This window comes from Podarcis filfolensis, assembly GCF_964270895.1.
Source record: "Podarcis filfolensis genome assembly, chromosome: 10".
Taxonomy (NCBI): Eukaryota; Metazoa; Chordata; class Lepidosauria; order Squamata; family Lacertidae; genus Podarcis; species Podarcis filfolensis.
The window spans coordinates 41,353,052-41,373,833 of NC_139612.1; the positions used below are offsets into that span (position 1 = coordinate 41,353,052).

Sequence of the window (20,782 nt, forward strand, 5' to 3'; positions counted from 1 at the left end):
CATTTCTCCCGTTTGCCTGTAGTCACAGCAACTGCAAAAAAAACCACCAGCTTTTACTTACTGCAGACTAGAAATCAGCAGCTCGAAGCCCCAACCATATCTGACCTACAGAAATGCATTGATTGGCACATTGTGGAGTGGTTTATGCAGCAACCACAGAGCTTACCAGAAGGTCATTGCAGTTTGTGCACTCTGGGCCTTCATGAATTGAGTCAGGAATGGAGGGGAAACTAGCCCTTGTGTCTACACAGCACTATAGAATCTATTTATTATCAATAGCTGGAGAAGTTCACATATTTCTTCTTAAACTGGAGTGGGGACATACACAGGATGAAGAGGGCTATTAACATACTTGCCTAATTTTATTAATTAATGGACTACAGTGGTACCTTGGTTTAAAAACAGCTTAGTTTATGAACAACTTGGATTAAGAACGCTGCAAACCCGGAAGTAGGTGTTTTGGTTTGTGAACTTTGCCTTGGAATAAGAAATGTTTCGCTTCCTGTTGAGTGTGTTACATTTGTAAATTGAGTCCCCCGCTGCTATGGGAAAGCATGCCTTGGTTTAAGAACACTTTGGTTTAAGAACGGACTTCTGGAACGGATTAAGTTTGTAAACCAAGGTACCACTGTATACTGAAATGGCAAAACTACGATAACTGCCAGACTAAGATTCTAACGATAAGGTGTTTGTAAAAAAGTGGAAACCCTTTTTGGATTCCTAGGTAATTATTTTAATTCTTTTGTAATACAAGATGGATTTATATCCCTAGCAATAGAAAAACAAGAATTTGATATTCGTACGTTTAATTTTATGCATTGTTAAAAACAAACGGGCAGTAACGAGATCTGAGCTACGTCTTACCAAGTGATATGGGAAGTTAAAAACCCAACAAAAATAATGTGTAATGTACTTAAAATGGATTACATGAAAAAATAATAAAAATCTAAAAAGACATACTGGCGTAAGAAACTAGGTAGATGAAAATATGTCTCATATTCCAGCCCTGGATGGCCATGGGTGTAAATATAAAAAGACATACTGGCCTAAGAAACTAGGTAGATGAAAATGTGACTCATAATTCCAGCCATGGATGGCCATGGGTGTAGCACCGAGGGGACAGCTGCCCCCCAAATCAATAGAAATCAATACAAATCTGAGGTTCTGCCCCCCTTAATAAAAGCCTGTCCCCCTCTAACAAAAATCCTGGCTACACTCATGTGGATGGTTAAAGAAAAAAGTTCATTGCAAGAAAATCTTACAAGTTCTACTACACAAGAGTGGTAACTCCTTGCAGTTTTCTACACTGGTCAGACTGATTTTTAACACTTATTTAATTAGTGTTAAAACATGGTACATATGCAGGTGATTTCAAAACCAAGTTTTTAATATTGTTGGCTGTTCGGTCTTTACCGGAATTATCTGTAAAATTGCTAGCAATTATCACAACCTACGTTTTTTTAAGAAAACCTTTGATCATGCAACCAGTGCCAAACCCAATTGTTCCTTTTACGTAATAAAACTTGTCGCCCAGCGAGTACTTCTAAAATCTGCCTTGCGCAAGTGGAATTAACAAACTGGGCGAGTTGCGAGAAGGTGGCTTCGTGCGTTGCGCAACAAATCCGGCGGAAAGCTTGTCCGCGTGACACCCGGGACGCTTCTCCGGGGCAAGACGATCCAAGGGGAACACAGCAGCGCACGGGAGAATAATACTTTTATGTTTAAATGGTTTTTATTTATTAATTATTATTATTATTATTAACAGAATCACAAGGCCCTCGAGGAACTGATGTGGTAAACAAAGGCTCTTTCTCTCCTCACAATGGGCGCCTCACCAGTTCTCCGCCTAGAGACCCCGCTTCCCCAATCCCGGTCCCGTCCAGGGTCGACCCCGGTAGAAACAACTTGGTTACTTTCCCTTCTCTCCCTATCGGGAAAGTAACGAAATATCTCTGCCCGCGTCTGCCTCATTTACTAAACAAGCCCCGCCCCTCGACAATCGAAGCTCCCCGTCGCGGGAGAAGCGTTCGGGCCGCGCTCTCCGCCGCTCCCGCCTGACTCGAATTTAAACTGCGCGACAGGGAGCTCGCGCAAAGTACCGACTCCGGGGGGAACCCGCGCGCGGCTCCTATCCGCCGCGCAGCCAATCACAGCGCAGCTCTGCGATTGCGCCGACCAATGCCGGCGCGCTTTATTGGCGGGCGGGCGAAGGAGGGGGGGCGTTCGCGCTGTGCGGGAGTTGGGTGCGTTAAGCGAGGCTGTTCGTCCCTCTCTCTCCATCCCGCCCCTCCTCTTCCTCCTCTCCTTCCTCCCTCCCGCCACCCTCTTCCTCCTCCTCCTTCCCCTCTTTGTTGGCGGTTCCTTCTCTCTCGCTGTCTCCTGGGAGGGCGGCGACAAGAGCCCGAGCCTGGCGATGCCCGAGTTCCTGGCGGACCCGTCGGTGCTCACCAAGGAGAAGCTGAAGAGCGAGCTGATCGCCAACAATGTGAGCCTGCCGGGCGGCGAGCAGCGCAAGGACGTGTATGTGCAGCTCTACCTCCAGCACCTCACCTCGAGGAACGCGCCGGGAGCCCAGGCGCAGCCCGACTTCTCCAGCGAAGAGGAGCAGGAGCCCAGCCCGGTCGTCGCCAGGAACAGAATCGGCGGAGATGGCGCCGCCGCGACCGTCGCCGTGGGCCGGGTAAGCCGCGCCGCCTTCCTCCTCCTCCTCCTCCCCGTGGCCGTTATCTGGCGCCAGAGCAGATTACGAGCTTGGAAGGCGGCCTTCGAGCGCTGAGGGGGCGGCGGAGTTTTCCCGCTTTCTCTCGCAGGGGGCGGCGCCATGTTTCCTCACAGGCGGGCGGGGCGCGCGCGAGAGAGAGATGATGGCTGCGCGTGGAGAGAAACTGCTTTGGTGCAAACAGGCAGGCAGGAAGTCTGCCGGGGGGGGGGCGCTTGGTAACCTGAAAGGTGCCGCTCCAAGTTCTAGTGGCAAAACGCGACCGGAATGGCCAAAGATGACCTGGGCCGCCCTTTGATTCCCCCCTCCTCCCAAAAAGCTGTCACCTGCCGCCCTCCTCTGGCGCTGCAGACTGCTCTTTCTATAAGGAGGGTTGCGAAGAGCTCGCCTAAAAGGAGTTTGAACTTAGCGGGCGCCCTGCCAGGCGCAAGAAGGGTTTCACTTGTGCATAACTTGTCGCTGGCAAGGCACGTGGTGGGCCTTGGCTCCGAGCCCTGTGCTGCACACTACACCAGGCCCCTTCTTCTCCACGTGAAAAATCTGAGCTAGGCCCCTGGCGACTCACGTTGTCACCCGTAGCACTTTCGCGACAAGAGAACGTTTCCTTGAGCGCACGAACCTACTTCCATGTTGCACTGGGCATGAATGTGAGGTTCGGGACAGTAAAACTGGTTGCCTTTGTAAAATCCCTTTTAAGCTTGTTGATTTAAAGCTGTTCTGCACTTTTATGGCTGAACTTCTTTTGACAATTTTTTGCTCCTTCTGCGTAACCGATCAGAGGCATTCTTGCTTCCAAGTAATCTTCCCCTGCCTCTTTAAAAACAGTCTTCTAAAAGGCAATTTAATGAACATAGCCATAAAATAACGTGTTGCAAGATTCTGCATCTTGTCGTGACTTGAACGTTTTCAAGCAGGGATTCAGTTTCAAATAACAGGTGTTCAGTGTCAAAAAGAGTTGTGACTTTTGGAGTACTGAACAGCTAAGTTGAAGGAGCTGTGCAGATAGGGAAATATTAGGTGACCAAACTTCTGTTGAAGCACCTCAGAGAGTTAACCTGATATTTAAAGGGCACATAAATGTTGACCCTGCTCCCTTCATGTAGTGAAGGTTGAGCTCTCCTCTGAAACCTACAAGAAAGAGCAGAGGAAAGTGTAGCTAGAAATTTCTGCCTAATGTAGAAAATGAAATTATGGATTTTAGCAACTTCCATCTGCGTTTTTATTTAAAATACCCCAGTCTTAATTATCCTTTGGAACGTTGCCTCATGGATTTTGCTTTCAGGGCAATCCTGTGTAGCAATTTCAGCAATGAAAATATTGGCAAACCCAATTTAAAGTTGCAAGTGCACCTCCAGAAAAGAAATACTAACCAGAAGGTTTGGGACAACCACTCCAAAATACTTGATGTGGTGCTTGTGTCTGTGGATCATTTGTTTTTGAGACACTGAACCATTTATCTGGAAGTGTCCTTTGTTTCTGTGGATGGCTATATAAGAAACATTCATTTTTATTTTTTTTTGCAATACTAGAAACAAAGTAACTTTTGTATCTTCAGAGGAAAAAGTTCCAAATCTAAACATATTTTACTTACTTAGGTAACCTGCTTTTCATTCAAATCAATCCAAGAGCAGGCACATAAAAATATGTGCTTCATAATAAAACAATCTGAAAAATCTAATCACAATGACAGTAAATCATATTTACATACGCACCTGGGTTTATTAATATACAGCCATACCTCAGAAGGTAAACGCCTTACGAGTTGAACGTTTTGGCTCCTGAACACTGCAAACCCAGAAGTGAGTGTTGCAGTTTGTGAACTTTTTTGGAACGCAAACATCCAACACAGGTTCTGATTGGCTGCAGGAAGCCACGCCTTGGTTTCTGAATGCTTTGGAAGTCGAACAGACTTACGGAACAGATTCCGTTCGACTTCCGAAGTACGACTATATAAATGTATAGGATTGCACTACACAGAAATTTGCTTTACAGTTGCTAATCTGATGGAGTGACTTTCACAATAGCCCTATTAGTGACATATTTAAAATCATGAATAATCTATCCAGATAATGCTTAGAGAAAATATGCAGTTCATTTCTTTTAAAGGCATCTGGGTTCTCCACAGTATAAAATAAACAACAAAAAATACTTTTTATTTGAAAGTCTGCTTTGCATGAGACCTTAGATCAGTCAGGTAATTAAGAAGAAAGTATTAAATGTGAATCAGCAAGACCTTGTATTTAAAAGGGTAGCTGACCTTGCCTTGGCTAAGTTTCCATGGTAAACCAGTTGGGTTTTTCCACCATTCACTTGTCCACTTGCTGTTAAATGTACAATTCATTAAATAGATTTTCAAAAGAGTAATGAGGGCTTTCTCAAAATTTTAATAGGAAAAAATGTAAATCAAAATGTGTTTGAATATTGGATAAATTTTCCAGCAGCCCAAAGTAATGAAATTCAGTAATTGATTGAGGGTGGGGAAGGGAATTAATAAAATTTACTTTGTAAAAAGGGTTACTTTGACATTGTTTTATTGGAATATTTTATTTGGAATATTTCAAAACATCACAGCTTGGTAGCATATATTTCCCTCATATTATTTGGATTTAAAGAAAAATGTAGATGTATGGTACTCAAAATTAATGTATTATTATGAAAGTTTAGTTAATAAAATAAGTTAGTCTTTAATGTGCCATGAGACTTGTTTTGTTACAGTGTGATGCAGCTTCCTTGGGTTAATAAATGTTAAATTGATTTGAGTTGAGGTGTAGAAGGTAGGTGCAATTAACTATGTGCACCATGAAATGTGAACAGTACAAAATCAATATTAAACTAGGGTTTTCTTTTTCCAATCATGGGGGGAAATTTGTGATGCGGTGATGAATTAAGGAGGATAAACAATTGAGAACTCGGCTTCCCATTCCACCAGCACAACGGAGACTTGTTCATGGAATTAGGTGCATAGATTCCTTATCCTCTGCAGACTAACCCAAAAGTGCAATTGCCCTGTCGTAGGAGTTGCCAGTGTGGTGCCCTTCAGATGCTGTTGGATTACAATTTTCTTTATCCCTGATCATTTACCAGTGCTGGCTAGGGCTGATGGGAAGTGTAGTCCAGTAACACCCAGAGAATACTATTTGGGCAACCCTTTCCCTGTTAGTGAGCTTCAGCACTAGCTGAGGAGGAAAGCTTCTAATCTTGAGTGGCACTGTGTGAGAAGCAGCTATTATCTGTTCTCTGCTATATGAGAGAGTTAAAGGAGGGTTGGAGTGAAAGAATACACATGTTTACACTTCTCTAGAATGACATACGTTGTTGAAGCCTGTGTCATTCATAGTTGATAGAGGTCTGGAGAGTGAGTTAATTAGGATAAGTGAACACTTTTCCTCCATGCCACCCTTGTTAAATAGTCTGTAGCAGTTCATATCATTCTAGACTATGTGGAATGAATTAGGGGATGCATACCCCTCAATGTAGTCATTCTCCAACTTTTAATTCTAACTTCCCCAGGATATGAAATAGTGTTCTGGAAGAGAACTTAGGGTATAAGCTATTTTGGGGTTGATCTTGTTCATTTCACTCCTTTTTCCTGACTCAACTGCCTTCAACAGTGGACAGAAGTGACTACACTTAGTCCTCATAGGGCTTTTTAAGATGACTTTAAAAAATATATTTAACAATTTTTTTGTCTGCATACTTGAAGTTTCTCTTGAATATATAGAATATATACTTTGCCTAAAGCAATTTTGATGTTAATATGTTATAGCTAACATATAGCTATCATTACTATACTATATGTAATAGAGCTGAGGAGAAATAATGTGCAAATGGAGTATATCTGTAACAGTATTCTACTTAATTGCAACTCCTTTAGCAGGGTAGTGAAACAAAAATGACTGATTGATGAGAACCTTTGCTGGCATTTGTGGGTAGCCAACCTGGTTGCAAGTGCATTTTTATGTTAGCCAGTTGGTTCTTGACTTTAAGTCATGCTGAAGCAACTTAAAGGCCAACCTACCTTTCAAATAGATATTTATGTAGTCCACATGCATATTGGTTTCCACTTTGTTTTCAGACACAACCTCAATTTTGCATGATAAATTGTCATCTTGCTGGCAACTCATCTTCTGTTATTTCTCTGGAGGTCTTGTAATCACCCCGCCTTTAAACTGTTTTGTGTTTTTCTCCACTGGGTTATCTGTTCAGTGCTTCTCTATATGCAGCTTTTCTCATTTGGTACTGCAAGAGATGTTCTACTGGGAAAGTAAAAGTATGTTCTGCTGACTTTGATGCCTCCTACTGGCTATGTATACAACTGCTAGAACTAAATACAACTGTTCTATCCTCTGCTTGAAATTATTTCAAAGAATCATGGAATTGTAAAGTTGCAAGGGATGATGAGGGTCATCTAGTCCAGGCTCCTGCAATACAGCTAAATATTTAGTTGTGGCTCCAGATATTGTTTGACTCTGAATTCCCTCCCTAGCCAGATAAGCGGTGATCAGGGCGGGTAGGCGTTGTAGTTGAACAACATCTGGAGGATCACAGGTTCCCCAGCCCTGTGATAAAGCAATGATTATTTGCTTTTCAGAAATTGTCATAAAAAGCAGAAGGGTCTTGCATCCCAAATACTGAGTTAGGAGTTTAAAGTACTTCAGTATCATCTTATCTTGATTGGTTCTTAAGCTTTTTGCTTAACTTAATGTGTGCCAAGGCTGTAGCTTAATTTCATTTTACAAAAGAGGCCCAATTTTGTCCTCCTTCAGGTCTGCTAAATCTCTAGCACAAATTTGTTTGAGATGCAGTCATAGATTACAGTGATAAATGTTAAAGTTTAAATGGTTGAACAATTTTGTGTGTATAAAATGCTTGTGCCAAAATGTGTGCCATCAGAGTAGCACTTGGGACATAGCTGATTCTATTTCAGTAGAAAGACTTGACTTTTGGCTGGGCCTTTCTGGCTGTGATTTTTATTATTGGAGAACACTTCTGTTTCTAAATTCTTACAGGTAGTGTGTAAAGTCTGTTATAGGAATGATTGGAAGAATTTCCTGGAAAGCAAATTTTTATACTTGTCCCATGTTGCTACTTTATTTTCCCCGTTATAAGATTGTGAAATGTGTTCCTCTCAATGGGCCAAATATATTATCAGATTTCTGTAATATTTACTGACAATACTTGTTCTCCGTTTGTTGGTTGCCATGGATCCACAAGGAGGCTATGCTAATTACTTGAGGCTGTTCCAGAATATAGGAATGCATTTGCAGAAATGTGCTTCAATTTTCTTCCCTTGGCTATTTTGTAATGAAGATTTTATGGCATTCCATATGTGAATCGTTAAATAGACTATGTGATAGTGAAAAGTTAGAAACTGGGGTTTTTATCCAATACTGTGCAACAGGACTCCTCTTTTTTCTCCTGCTCTGCATACTCTAAAAATCTGCTGTAGAGGGTCCCCCAGCCTTCCAGAGCTATGTATTGGTATTGTGTTATTTTTATAGAGACAAAAGAACCAAACATATCCAAAGTTATGCTGTTCCCTGGAAGGTCTTTAGCATAATTGGGAAAGACAATACAGTGGTACCTCGGGTTACATACGCTTCAGGTTACAGACTCTGCTAACCCAGAAATAGTACCTCGGGTTAAGAACTTTGCTTTAGAATGAGAACAGATACCGTGCTCTGGTGGTGCGGCGGCAGCAGGAGGCCCCATTAGCTAAAGTGGTGCTTCAGGTTAAGAACAGTTTCAGATTAAGAACGGACCTCCGGAACGAATTAAGTACTTAACCCGAGGTACCACTGTAAATAGGGTTTTGATTTGTTGCACACAGTTCATGCTTTAGTGACAGTGCAGAAATGTTGAAGTAACATAGGCCAAAAGGAAGTGACATAGCCTGATTTTTAAAAAGCAAAACTCCATCAAGGCCTGGTAATTGTTAGCTGCTGGTGCAAACTGTTCTTAGTAATGGAAAGGGCATGAAGAAGGTGGTAGCATATTTTTTCACAGCATTAATAGGATAAACTATATAGGGATGTTGCCTTATTTTCCATTCAGCTCCAAAATATCAGTACGCAGGAACACTTAAGATGGAATCTGGATTGCTCTGGTGGTATTGCTCCTCATGCTTATGTTATTGTGTATTTACACACTTAATAACCTAGTTCTACAATGCAGTTAACACTTTGGCTATCTCTTCCCAGAAGGCAACAAAGAAAACTGACAAACCGCGGCCAGAAGAGCAGGATGATATAGATGTAACAGATCTCAGTAATGAAGAACTCAAAGATCAGCTTCTGAGATATGGTGTGAATCCAGGTCCTATTGTGGGTAAGCTAATACTCTGCAGTATCTCATTAATAGTGTTTTTTAAATCAAAATAATAATTACTTGCTTGGTGGTGTTTACTTCATCAACATTAGTAATTGCCCAGCCCCTCCAGGCTGGCAGAAATAGCATTTCCTTTGGTCAGTGCTACAATGTCTGCCATTAACTTAGATGCCTGCAAGGTGCACAAGTCCATAATACTTGTCCATACACCCAGTAAACAAGAATTTAGCACCTCAAATCATTTTGCATAATGCTGATTAGCAGGATACAAGCAGAAGCTGTTCTTGAGTCATATAAACCTGTGGCCCTGCAAACATAGATAGTTTCCAACTCCCATCAGCCCCAGCCAATATGGCAAGTGATCATGGGTGATGGAAATTCTGGTTCAGCAATATCTAGGCCAACCATCCCTGGTATAAATAAAGACTCTCCACATGGGAAATGAGAAGGTTTGCATGAAGGTGGTGCAACCATGAAATTACTGTTGTAGATAGCAATTTAGAATTTGAAAAACTGCCACTAATACTTCGTTGGATGTACCTAAGCTGTTATCTCACTGACTGTTTGGATACAACATGACAGTCTTAAAATGTGTTTATGGGCTTTGTGTGGCCTTGCCCCTCCTCCAGATTTGAACCTTTGTTGATGTTACACTTTGTATATATGAACAAATAATACTTCTATAATCTGGCTTAATTTTGTGTCAAGGCAACAATTTTCTGCTGAACTTGCCCCCGCCCAAGAAAAAACCCTCTGCTGCTATTTACCTCAATGTGTTGCTTGTAGAAAAGAGCATATTCAGGGGCAAATAGCACTGTGGGTATGGGTGGGGATTGCTGATGGGAAATAGGCACAGGACTTTAATGCAGAGTGATTTAGGGCCCTGGATTGCCGCTTTTCTGTCACAATAAAAGTGGCCAGCTTCAGCACACTTCAGTAAGTGTAATTGTTGTAATGCATTGTTTGGCCCTGAGAGGCCCACCAATGTGTTTGCATGCCCCTTGTTCCCTCACCCCTTCCTGGATCTTTCATTCTTAACTCCATAAAAGTGTTTCTTTCACATCCTCAAACGAATCCATCAAGCTTCCTCATCTGTCATTTCATAATCACATAATTCAAGAAACCTAAAAATATTCAGCAATAAAATGTGGCCTTGTTTACTTTATGTTAACTGAGGGGTTTCCATTTTGTTTTGTGATTGTTTTGACTATCCTCAAAGGTTCCTACATTGGTGATTCACTGAACAAAGTGGGGAAAATGGAGTTTCTTATCAACTCACATATAGGAACTAGAACTTTTTGTCTATTCTGAGATATCTAATTTTCTGTTCTTCTGTAGCTACTACAAGGAAGCTGTATGAGAAGAAATTACTGAAGCTGAAAGAGCAGGGCCAAGAGCCAAGTTCTTTCATACCTGCACCAATTGTTTCTTCATCTGCAGAGAACAACAAACAAAATGGAAATAATGACTCAGATCAATACAGTGACAACGAAGAAGGTAGAAATAAATCCAAAGAAATATGAATAGCTGACAAGGAAAATGTTAAGATAATAGTTTACAGTAGATTAGAAGTAGTTCCTGGGTTTGATTGCTTTCTATTGGTCAGCGTTTTCCTTACCACATGTAGAAGGTAATGCCCCATCTGAGACCTCATATTCAATTTAATACAGGAACTCTTGAGTTGGATACTGCATTCTATAAGTAGACTAGGATAAGGGAGGAGAAGAAACTCCTATGCCTGTGACTCAACCCTGGTCATGTAAGGTTGGGAGCAGGAAGAAGAATGATGTGAGAATATCACCTATTCAGAATACTTTGTATGAGAAATTGGGCACAGCACTTTTATCTATGTGATAATGATATATGTGCACTAGTTCTAGGTAACTTCAGGTTCTCCTTCTGTAGTCTCACTATTTAAATGATGCCCATGTTCTTAATAACCCAATTTACCCATATTTACTGAGAAGTATGTCTCACTGTATTGACTGAGACTTACTCCGTAGAAATGTATTTAAGGTTTCTATCCAATAATAAACTAGAACTTGATCAGTTTATAATAATTTTTAAATTCTGCACAGTAATGAGTAATGGAAAGGAATCTTTAAATGTGTTAACAATTCTTTTTACAGAAAATATTAATTTCAGTTTTTTTAAATGAGACAAATAGTTATGACTAACTTCATATGAAGACTTTTTCCCAGTTAGGTCCTTAGTTTAGCATATGAGAAAATTTGGACTGAATAACCCTAACCTTTAAATTTTAGGGCCAAGCCCATTTCAGCATTAAGTATCATTTGTTGCCATAGGGGCAATATCTATAGTCAGTGTGTGCTTTGAATAGACAAACTTTTTCAGCAGGGGGCCGGTCCACTGTCCCTCAGACCTTGTGGGGGGGGGGGCAGACTATATTTTGAAAAAATAATGAATGAATTCCTATGCCCCACAAATAACCCAGAGATGTATTTTAAATAAAAGGACACATTCTACTCATGTAAAAACATGCTAATTCCCGGACCATCCGTGAACCAGATTTAGAAGGCGATTGGGCCGGATCCGGCCCCCAGGCCTTAGTTTGCCTACCCATGATATATACTGAAGATGTAGGTGCAATATTTCTTAAATTATAATAGTCTTAATAGTCTCACATTGTCAACTACTGAAACAGTAATATTCTGGAAGACTCTGCCAATCACTGAATGGGTTGTTTTTATGGATTTGTATCTGTACCATCAGTCTTCTCAAAATCAACTTTAGCTCCTCCATTCAAACTGTTACCAGCTGCCAGAGATATAGTACTAGGTTTCAGATGAATAAAAGACATAAATTGTTTCACTGTGATCACATATTTGTTGATTGATGTCCTTTCTAATTGTTCACATCAGATGAAATAAAATTTATACTTTATGTGAACTAATAACTCATCAGCTGCTTAGTGTCAGGTCTTACCCATTCAGAAGAAATCGGAGCATGTTGTTTGGAGAAGTCTTAATTCCAGCAGCTGCATTGGCATTGATATTTCTGTTTTACTTTTATTTCAATACCGCTTCCTGCACAACTTCTTTACACCATGTTTGAAGCATACTATAAAAACCATAACAATATTAAGCAAATAGTCAGAAAAATTTGATAACAGAAGATAAAACTATAGAAGCTGTACTGGTCCCTAAAACCATTTTGAAAAAACGGTTTTAAAACCAGTTTTAAAATGTAAAATATTATATCTTAGTATAGTTGTGTTTTTTTTCTTTTAAGAAGTTAAATTTATTGCTTGGAATTTCAAGTCTTGCTTGAAATACTTTTCAGAATGTTTGCAAATATTTCAAATTCCAAGGAGGAAGCCTACACCAAATGGGGAACAAGGGTGTTAGAGGAGCTCAGATTGCTGGTGTTGGCCCCTCTGGATATTCTTAAATTCAGCGGGTTGTTGTTTGAGAAATATAAATTGAAACAGCTGGTGAAATTGTCACAAGCTGTGATCACATGTTAACCTTTAGCATAATTTGTAGTGTTTGGAAAATATTTCTGTAAATTGCCATTTTTACCTGGAAAAAAAATAATAGATGGCATTTATTCACAGATCCGAAAACAGAATTCAGACTTGAGAAGCGAGAACCACTGAAGGGCAAGACAAAGACTTCAGTTACAGTTAGACAAAGAAAAATTGCCGAACATAATCAGGTACCATTATAGCAGTTTCTTACCAGTTTTATACCATTCTCATATAAAAATGAGGGTGTCCTTAGAAATTTGACTTACATCTTGTATACACTGATTAACAGTTGCTTATTTTTAAGGGGCTATAGGCAATTCAGTACTGTATAGCAATGGAAACTGTCATTTTTCCTGACTGAAGCAAAATGATAAAGCCTTATATTATGCTAAATAGAATTAAGTTTCTTGTCTATTTCCTTAATACATTAAAAATGGCACATTTTTGAAAGATGGGAATTGGAAAATAATTGGAAGTGTGGCAGTCTATAATCTTTAAGGAAAACATTTTGTTGGGAAGAGGGGGTGTTTGGGAGCTCCCAAAATATTATCTAAATTTGCTCTCAACCTTTTCTTTTCATCCTGAATTGCTGCTTCAAGCTTCATGACTATTTTTGTTTTGAAAATAGTTCTTTTTCCTAATAGTAACATCGTACAGCCATAGAGGGTAAACAAAGCATCTTCAGAAGAGGGGAAAACTAGCTTCATTTGCCCTAAGTGCTATTGCTGTGGAGCAAGAAATGGTTGCATGACAGCATCACTGTTACTAGTAAGAGGGGCTGTTTTATATGAAAAAGGCGTGCTAAAATAGCAGCCAACCAGGCTGCAAATCAGCCCCTAAAGGATCATAGGTGATGAGATGGATCAGAGCTTTCTGAACATAATGGAATGGTTACACATTCTGTTAGTCCTGGCAGTGGGGAGGGATCACTGAAACAGCTTATCCCTCACCATCAAAAAGGAGTGGTGCATTCTGGTTCAGCATTGCCAATTTGTATTAAGTGTATTGTGAGACGCATATATAGTCAGCTAACTAGCTAACATTGGTCAGTGATGCTTCTTTCATAAGTTGGCAATGTATATTCCTAGCAGGAGCCAGTTCTTTCACCAGATTTCTTAACAGAAAGACCTGCAGATGACTGGATTTGAATGTTTCTGATCTAGCATGTAGGAATACTTTTGGGCAGGTTCCCAGGATTCTATGGTATGTGGCATAGAAAGTGGTGCTGAAGGCGCCTAATTGCTACTTTTTGGATTTTGACAAATCGTTTCAGAAACTATTTTTATTACTGGTCATCTAGGTATTTGGCAAACTTATCTGAGTAAGTCCCATTAAACTTGATGGGGGCTTATTTCTGAGCTGATACTTACATAGCATAGCACTGTCTATTGTGAGTTGTATGAGGCCTGGAATGTTCATACATCTTAGGAACACATAAGGAACAGATCTATGTGAAACTAGAACTAGCCTTTTTCTTTTGATAATAAAAATACTGCTACTAATCAAATATTATAAAAAGGAGCCTGCTAAGTAGAATGACCTAAAACTAATGGCATGTTTCTGAATTTTTTTTTATTCTCATGAAAAACATCCAAATGCATTCACAAATATACAGAAAAGCCCAAGGATTATGGGAATAAATATTTTTCAGTGATCAAAGAAAAAATAACTTGGTATGTTTTGAAGCTTGTCATTCAAGGAATTATGAACAATGCATATTTTTGTATAAATCAGTTTTATAATAAGCACAACCTGACCTCTGATGTGATACGTCACTTCAGGCAATAGAACCATATTGCCAGGTCTATGAGACCATTCACAAGAATGGAATAGAATTGATTGCTTCCAGTTGCAAGCTATAGCTGTTTTGGCTTCCATTAATTAAATGCAACTACATTTCTCAAGCATTTATATATTTAAGTAGGAATTAGAAGACTTCTTTCTAGTTTCTTGTGTTTCCCCCTTCATTGTCAATGTTGGGATCAAAATTAATTATTTCTGTGGGTGCTTACCTAGTCCTGTGCTTTTTCTGAAAGAAAATACTCCATTTCTGTAATTATGTCTCCATCATTGGTTGTGAGCCTTATTTCCAGGTAGGTGTGGATAGGTAGGCAGTCTTAATCAAAAGATACTATGGCCATATGATCACACACTGAACCTGTGGTAACAGATGACAGGAACTGGAGTTCCATAACACATAGAGTTCACCCCATGTTGGCTATCACTAATAACGATTTCTGTTTTCTGTGATATTTTAAAGAGTAACGTAGGATAGAACCCATGTGTGGCGCCTAAATGTTTCTCTATAACTTGATGCAAGTACTAGGGCACTCGGTAGTGGTCATCTGGTGAAAATATTAAGCACCCATATGCTTGCTAACATGTCTGATGCTTAAATAGAACTATTCTCAGGATGGAGTTACTGAGACATTCTGGAGAAGTGGATCTTCAAAAAGTGGACTTCTGCAGGCAGTTTCTAGGGAGTCTGCAAGAGTATCAAGAAGAACACCAAGAAAAAGGGTGATGCAAGGCTAATTTGAAATCTAGACTTTTATTTTCCTCCCCAGGGCCCTAGTGACAATTGTACACTTATTTTATGTTTTTGTTTTTTAAACAAACAGGTTGAAACTACAGTACCGCTACCTGTACATGATGCAGTAATATCAAAGAGTACTCCTATAGCTGATACTGTAGTGGCTTCAAGCAACGAGACCCTAGTAAATATATTGAATTTGCAAGAGGTGGTATTCTATAATCTTCCTCCTCCTGGAAAAACACTTTCTGCTTGGAAAAAGGGAATGGGGGCTCCTTTAAAAAAGGCATTCTTTAAATAAGAAATGTGCTGTTGCTCTTAAGTCTGATGCAAAGTAAAATCAGAAGGAGCAATATTGAACTACATTTTTCTGGCTGATATCCAACTACACCTGTCTTTCAGCAGAATGAACGCTGTTTATGGAATGGATTCCCTCTCCCCTGCATGTCTTCATGTGGTCCCAGATCTGCTCCAGATGGTTGGGGAACCCTCCAGAGCAGATTTGGGGAAGCACAAGGGGCAGAAGGGTGGAGTGCAGGAAAGGGGTACCCATTGTGCATATCTGTTCACATGTTGTTGGATATAATCCTCTGAAAGCTGCTCTTCCTTTTGCTTAAGTACCTGGGGGTGATGCCTGTAGATAATAGATTAGCTGTTTTTCTTACAATTTATCTATCTGGAATGCACTAATTTTCTTTTAAAACACTGCAATCAATTTCTGAGGGCTGGCTTCTCATATGTAAGGCTACCTGGTTGGTTAAGTTTTTTATTGCTGTTTCTTTTGTTAATTCTGAGTCTGAACAATTTGAATTTCAGCAGGTTGTCAATAGGGTGCCTGGAAATTTCAAGCATGCAGATCCTATACTGTCAATCAGTGACTTCTCAGAGTTGCCCAGAAGAACACCAAAGAAACCATTGATGTCAGCTGAAGTAAATGAATTAAACATAGATTGTTGATTAGAAAGGGGCGGAGGGTGCACTTACATATATGCATTTGGCTTTTAACTTGGAAATGTCATGCTAACTTAATTCTGAACTATTTTCTCACTTCAGCTTACAGTGTATTCCTGAGTGATGTTTTGTATATTTGGAGCAAACAGGAATTTAGGGATACCTAAGAACTTAAGATTTCATCACATAACTCTTACTGACTACATCAAACGTGAAATTTTAAACAAAATTCATATAACCAAGTCAGCAGAATAGATACAAAATAATTATTTTTCTACTCATCTCTGTTGTGTAGCTTTTTATTTCTTTTAAAAGCTTCTTATGTGCCAATTATTACCTTACTAACAAATAGGAGAATTTGAAATCTCACTACAAATATGTGCTCACTGTTTTTAAGATAGTATTATTCTGTACTGACAGCGTTTTTCACTTTCCACCAAGCGGAAATGGGAAATAAACATAAAATTGCTTATATTCAATAGCCATACAATTCAGTTAGGACAGAAGTGCTGACAGTGCCTTTTAAGTCTTCCTTTATCAAGGTAGCCTTTATTACATAACACTATACTTCATGTTGAAAGAACAAAAGGATGGTACTGAAGATCCCTGGATACAAAAATGGCCAAACAGACCAAAATAACCAATCTTTAATCAACAGCTAAACTCCATGCAATAATCTTCTTAAAGCTTACTCTGCTTACCAAATTCTTTTACAAATTACACAGTGATGCACACTTTCTTTTTCTTTCTCTAGTACAGCTTTCTTGTGCATTTTTTTTTTAATTCTCCCTTTGTCTAACTTTTTACAGGTCATGGAGAAAACATCTACAGAGGAAAGAAGAGCAGACAGGGATATTCTTAAAGAAATGTTCCATTATGAGGCATCAACACCTACAGGAATTAGGTATATATAGGTGTAATTATTGTTTCAAGCATGCAGTGACTGCCTTTTTAGGCTTTGTTAGCACAACTCAGTGCACTTGACTCTGTTATAATAACATTTCTAAGAATCCAGTCTTAAAAGGAGTGTTATTTTTTATAATATTAAAAATATGTTTTCCAGTTCTTTCATGCTTATCGATAGCAACTAGAAAACCCTAGATCTTTCAAAGCTGTATATCATTTAAATTGGTGTTTTTAGAAGCAAATCATGTGTTAAGGTACTTGTCACTTCCAGAACCACAGACTGTTCTAGGATTTGGCTGATTGTTTGAGATATCCAGATCAAAAGCCATCATAGGAATAGTCTCTAATTAGCAGATAGTATAACCTGATAAAGTAAATATACTGAACTTACTGCTTCTAAAGCAACATATGATTTGCGCCATACTGCTAAATCACAGAAAATATTTGCAACTGGACTAGGAGGGAAGCTTTAGTAATAGGGTGCACAGTACAGTTAGTTGTCTTTCACACAGCTTTGCACCTTGTCTCTCAAGCAGCTATTATACCCTTAACTTTCTGGAAGATTAAGATCCTCCATCTCATTATATTCCTTAGGTATAAAAATGGTAGAACTCCATGTCATAGATTTTAATTCCCAAGGATGGAACTATCTGATTTACACAGCCAAGTTGGGGACAACACATTGCTCAGGTTTACCCAGCTTCCCTTGGTCTTCTGCTTACTGTTATAGTTCTGAGTCTGGGCAAGTTACTGTTGTGCAGGTTTTCTTGCAGAGTAACTTGACCTAAAGTTCTCTGCTTTAGAAGTTGCAGGTCTATAAAAATCCTATACAGTTCTAGTACTTAAAACGAGGAATGTTGAATGCTGAGAACACTTCTTGTCTGTCTCAAAAGAATGCCTTTTTATTGGGTGGCATGCATGCTCTGAAGATGGACAGGGGGTGAAAGGGGACAGATCTTCTATTTTCTAGCTTGTCAGAAGTCTGGTATTCAAAGAACTGGTATCTTAACAAACAATATAAATTTGATGGATATAACATTTAGTATCCATCATGAAGCTCATTCAATGTATTTCCCTTCTCATAATCCATAGTTTCGGTGAGGCAAACCACTTGTCTGTCTTCCCTAGAAAAACTTCAGAGCATTAAATACCTACCTCTTCCCCTCCCAAATGCCTTTTACAAATGAGGTCTATTTTAGCCTTAAATAAACATGTAATTACTTCTCATTAATTAACAGTGCTACCTGCCGCAGACCAATCAAGGGAGCTGCTGGTCGACCTATAGAGCACAGTGACTTCCGGCTGGAGGAAACCTATTCATCAAAATATATCCCCAAATATGTTGCCACAGCAGATCTCAACCCAGAGAAACCAATCATTAAAAAACGTTCCATTCCTATGTGGATAAAAATCCTGCTCTTTGTTCTTATTTCAGTGTTCTTACTTTTGGTCTATCAGTCTATGGAAACCAACCAAGGAAATCCATTCTCCAAATTTCTTATTAGTAATAGTAACCTGGAGGAAAATACAGATTGAGTGTTTGTATGGCACACACAACTTGGTCTCCTATTTAACTGTAGAGATGTCTTCATCCTTCATCAATTTCAGCGACTGCATACAAATAATAGCGGCATCAGAAAAGTGAAATAAACAAGACAGTATAAGTGGACATCACTAACTTTTTTCAGTATTAGGAGATCACTTTGTGCCATAATTAATATTTTTAGATCTCTCTGGAATTTCTTGTAGGATTTATTTTTTTAACGTGGATATCATTACATTCATTTGAGATTGTATATTTGTTTTTGCAAGCTCAAGGGCAAAAGTGATAGTAAAATGTGAAAATGTGTTTTAATGTTTTTATTTCATATTAAAAAGATAATGTACTGAAAATTTCTCTACATTGCCTATTGTTTTTAGGGGTGGGAAGTGCTAAGATAATAAAGGGAAATGCATTTTTGGATGCATTTTGTTGAAACTGTGCAGCTAAGTTTAGTGTATTGTAGTTTAATGGAAAATCCAGCATTTTTTCTGTAGAATACTGTAACATTTTAATAAATAAATGTAAACCTATTGTATACATTTCTGTATCTGTCCTAGTTTTAATTGTAGTAACTCCAATTAACCCTATTCTCTATTTTTAATAATAGTTCTCTACTTTAGTGCTTAATGTCATATCACTGATCAAATTGGCAATAGGTGTCCTTAGAGCAAAACATATTTATTAGTAAAATCGTGTGAAAGAAAATTTACATTAAATAAACTGAACTACTTTTTTACTGAATAATTACAATCTTAAATCATTAACTGCAGATTTAAAATTCCTGTCTTATTACAAAATGGTTATGCTCTCAAGCAAAAACCTCTATTTTTATGTAGGTAAATTGACTTCTATGTATAGATTTCTTTTTTTTCCAACTTGGAATTTTGTTTGAACCATCATGGATGTTCATATTCCAAAACATTTCATACTTTCATTAAAAAGGCATTGTTATGTTACGTATTATGTATCAACCAAGGTTAAAAGTTCTGCTGATGGATGCAACAAATTTAGTCTGCCATAATTTGTTATCAGTTGCATTTACCAATCAAGTAACTTCAATTAATTTCAAGTGTGGGTTATTACAAATATAATGTGAATGTATCAATTTGCAGCACATATGGGATCCTGATATTACTGCATATTCTATACAAAATGCAATAAACTTATTTTTAACATTCTAGTCTCATCAAAAATTGGTATTAATACAATCAGATATTAACCTTAACTTTTGTTGTAAAATTATCTTACTACCTCACCTTACTTGATGCTTTAGCGAGGCACATTTATGGAACAACCCATTGAATCCAATAGAAGGAGAAATTAGTATACCAACTCTAGGGTTGTATTCCCTCCTTCCTCCTTTCCAGGGGCATGCCCATTAGACCAAATGCAGCTCATTTTTGCTCTCTTCACCTTTCCTCTGACATCTCTGGAGACACATCCGAGGGCTGCCTGCCTATGGAAAGGTAGCTCTAGTACCCCCTTGCTTCTGGGCCATAGGAGCACACTCTTAAGCATACTTATTAGTTCTAATGTTTTGAAGGGCTTTAGCGTACCTAACTCTGATCAGGCTGTAAGGCTACAGTTCAGAGCACAGGTAGGTTGCTTACACTCAGTGACCAATGAGTTAGGCTACTTGTAACTCACTGGTCACTGAGATGTAAGCAGCCTACCTGTGCTCTGAACTGTAGCCTTACAGCCTGATCAGAGTTAACTGCACAATACTGTATTCTAAATGGGTTATGAACTAGTGTGCTTATTACTGACATTTTTTCCTTAATTAAATTGTAATGGTTCATAGGGAAATATTGAATGTGTCAATGACAACAAGTGTTATTTCTATATTTTACATGAAAAAGGTTTCAGATACTTGGCATTTCCACTTAGAGAAAGAAGAGATTGAGCCTCATGTGACAGTGATGGATCCAGTAGTGTCCGTAATTTACATACTCCTTCAGAGGTAGTATAGCCCCGTCAAAAACAGGCAACATTTCCAGGTCTAAACCTCAATTGAAATGGGTCTAGAAAATTGGTTTTCTCCAAGAAAACCTGGATCTGGCCCTTAACTATGTCTTGCCTTCCTATGTCCTATGCCCAACACATGAGCCATTACCTCTGTTGAGGTGGTCCATGCAACTATTTTGGCATCTTTCTCATGATGCTGTTAGTCTCCCTTCTTTGCAAAGGAAACCACATTAAAGTCATTTTAAAAAACCATTGGTTATACTGGAATAGAATCTATTCCAGGCAGGCTCTTGGAGATAGCAACTTGCCAACAGATCTGGGTAGATCATATCCAGTTATATTCTCAAT

The 20,782-nt window shown here is 39.0% G+C and overlaps 1 protein-coding gene across 11 annotated transcripts; it reads left to right on the forward strand.

The window, feature by feature from the left end:
• The first annotated feature begins 1,063 nt into the window (after positions 1-1,063).
• Positions 1,064-19,643, forward strand: TMPO (thymopoietin). Of its 11 annotated transcripts, none has more exons than XM_083573589.1 (9): positions 1,064-2,680; positions 8,920-9,046; positions 10,385-10,543; positions 12,624-12,724; positions 14,937-15,056; positions 15,158-15,253; positions 15,886-15,999; positions 16,830-16,924; positions 18,165-19,643. In XM_083573589.1, the coding sequence occupies exons 1-9, from the start codon at positions 2,414-2,416 to the stop codon at positions 18,460-18,462; spliced, it is 1,377 nt and encodes a 458-aa protein (XP_083429715.1). In that variant the 5' UTR covers positions 1,064-2,413; the 3' UTR covers positions 18,463-19,643. The 11 variants fall into 11 exon arrangements, with proteins under 11 accessions (XP_083429715.1, XP_083429717.1, XP_083429719.1 ...); XM_083573585.1 differs by having other exon boundaries at positions 1,826-2,680; positions 15,158-15,277; XM_083573588.1 differs by having other exon boundaries at positions 1,826-2,680; positions 15,158-15,277; positions 15,889-15,999.
• The last annotated feature ends 1,139 nt before the right edge of the window (positions 19,644-20,782 follow it).

What these genes read in the sequence shown, in the direction of transcription:
- TMPO (XM_083573585.1), top strand. Translation starts at nt 2,414, where the DNA reads ATGCCCGAGTTCCTGGCGGACCCGTCGGTGCTCACCAAGGAGAAGCTG. An exon ending in ATACAGTGACAACGAAGAAG is followed by an intron (nt 10,544 to 12,623) that starts GTAGAAATAAAT and finishes ATTTATTCACAG; the next exon opens with ATCCGAAAACAGAATTCAGA. An exon ending in TCAACACCTACAGGAATTAG is followed by an intron (nt 16,925 to 18,164) that starts GTATATATAGGT and finishes ATTAATTAACAG; the next exon opens with TGCTACCTGCCGCAGACCAA.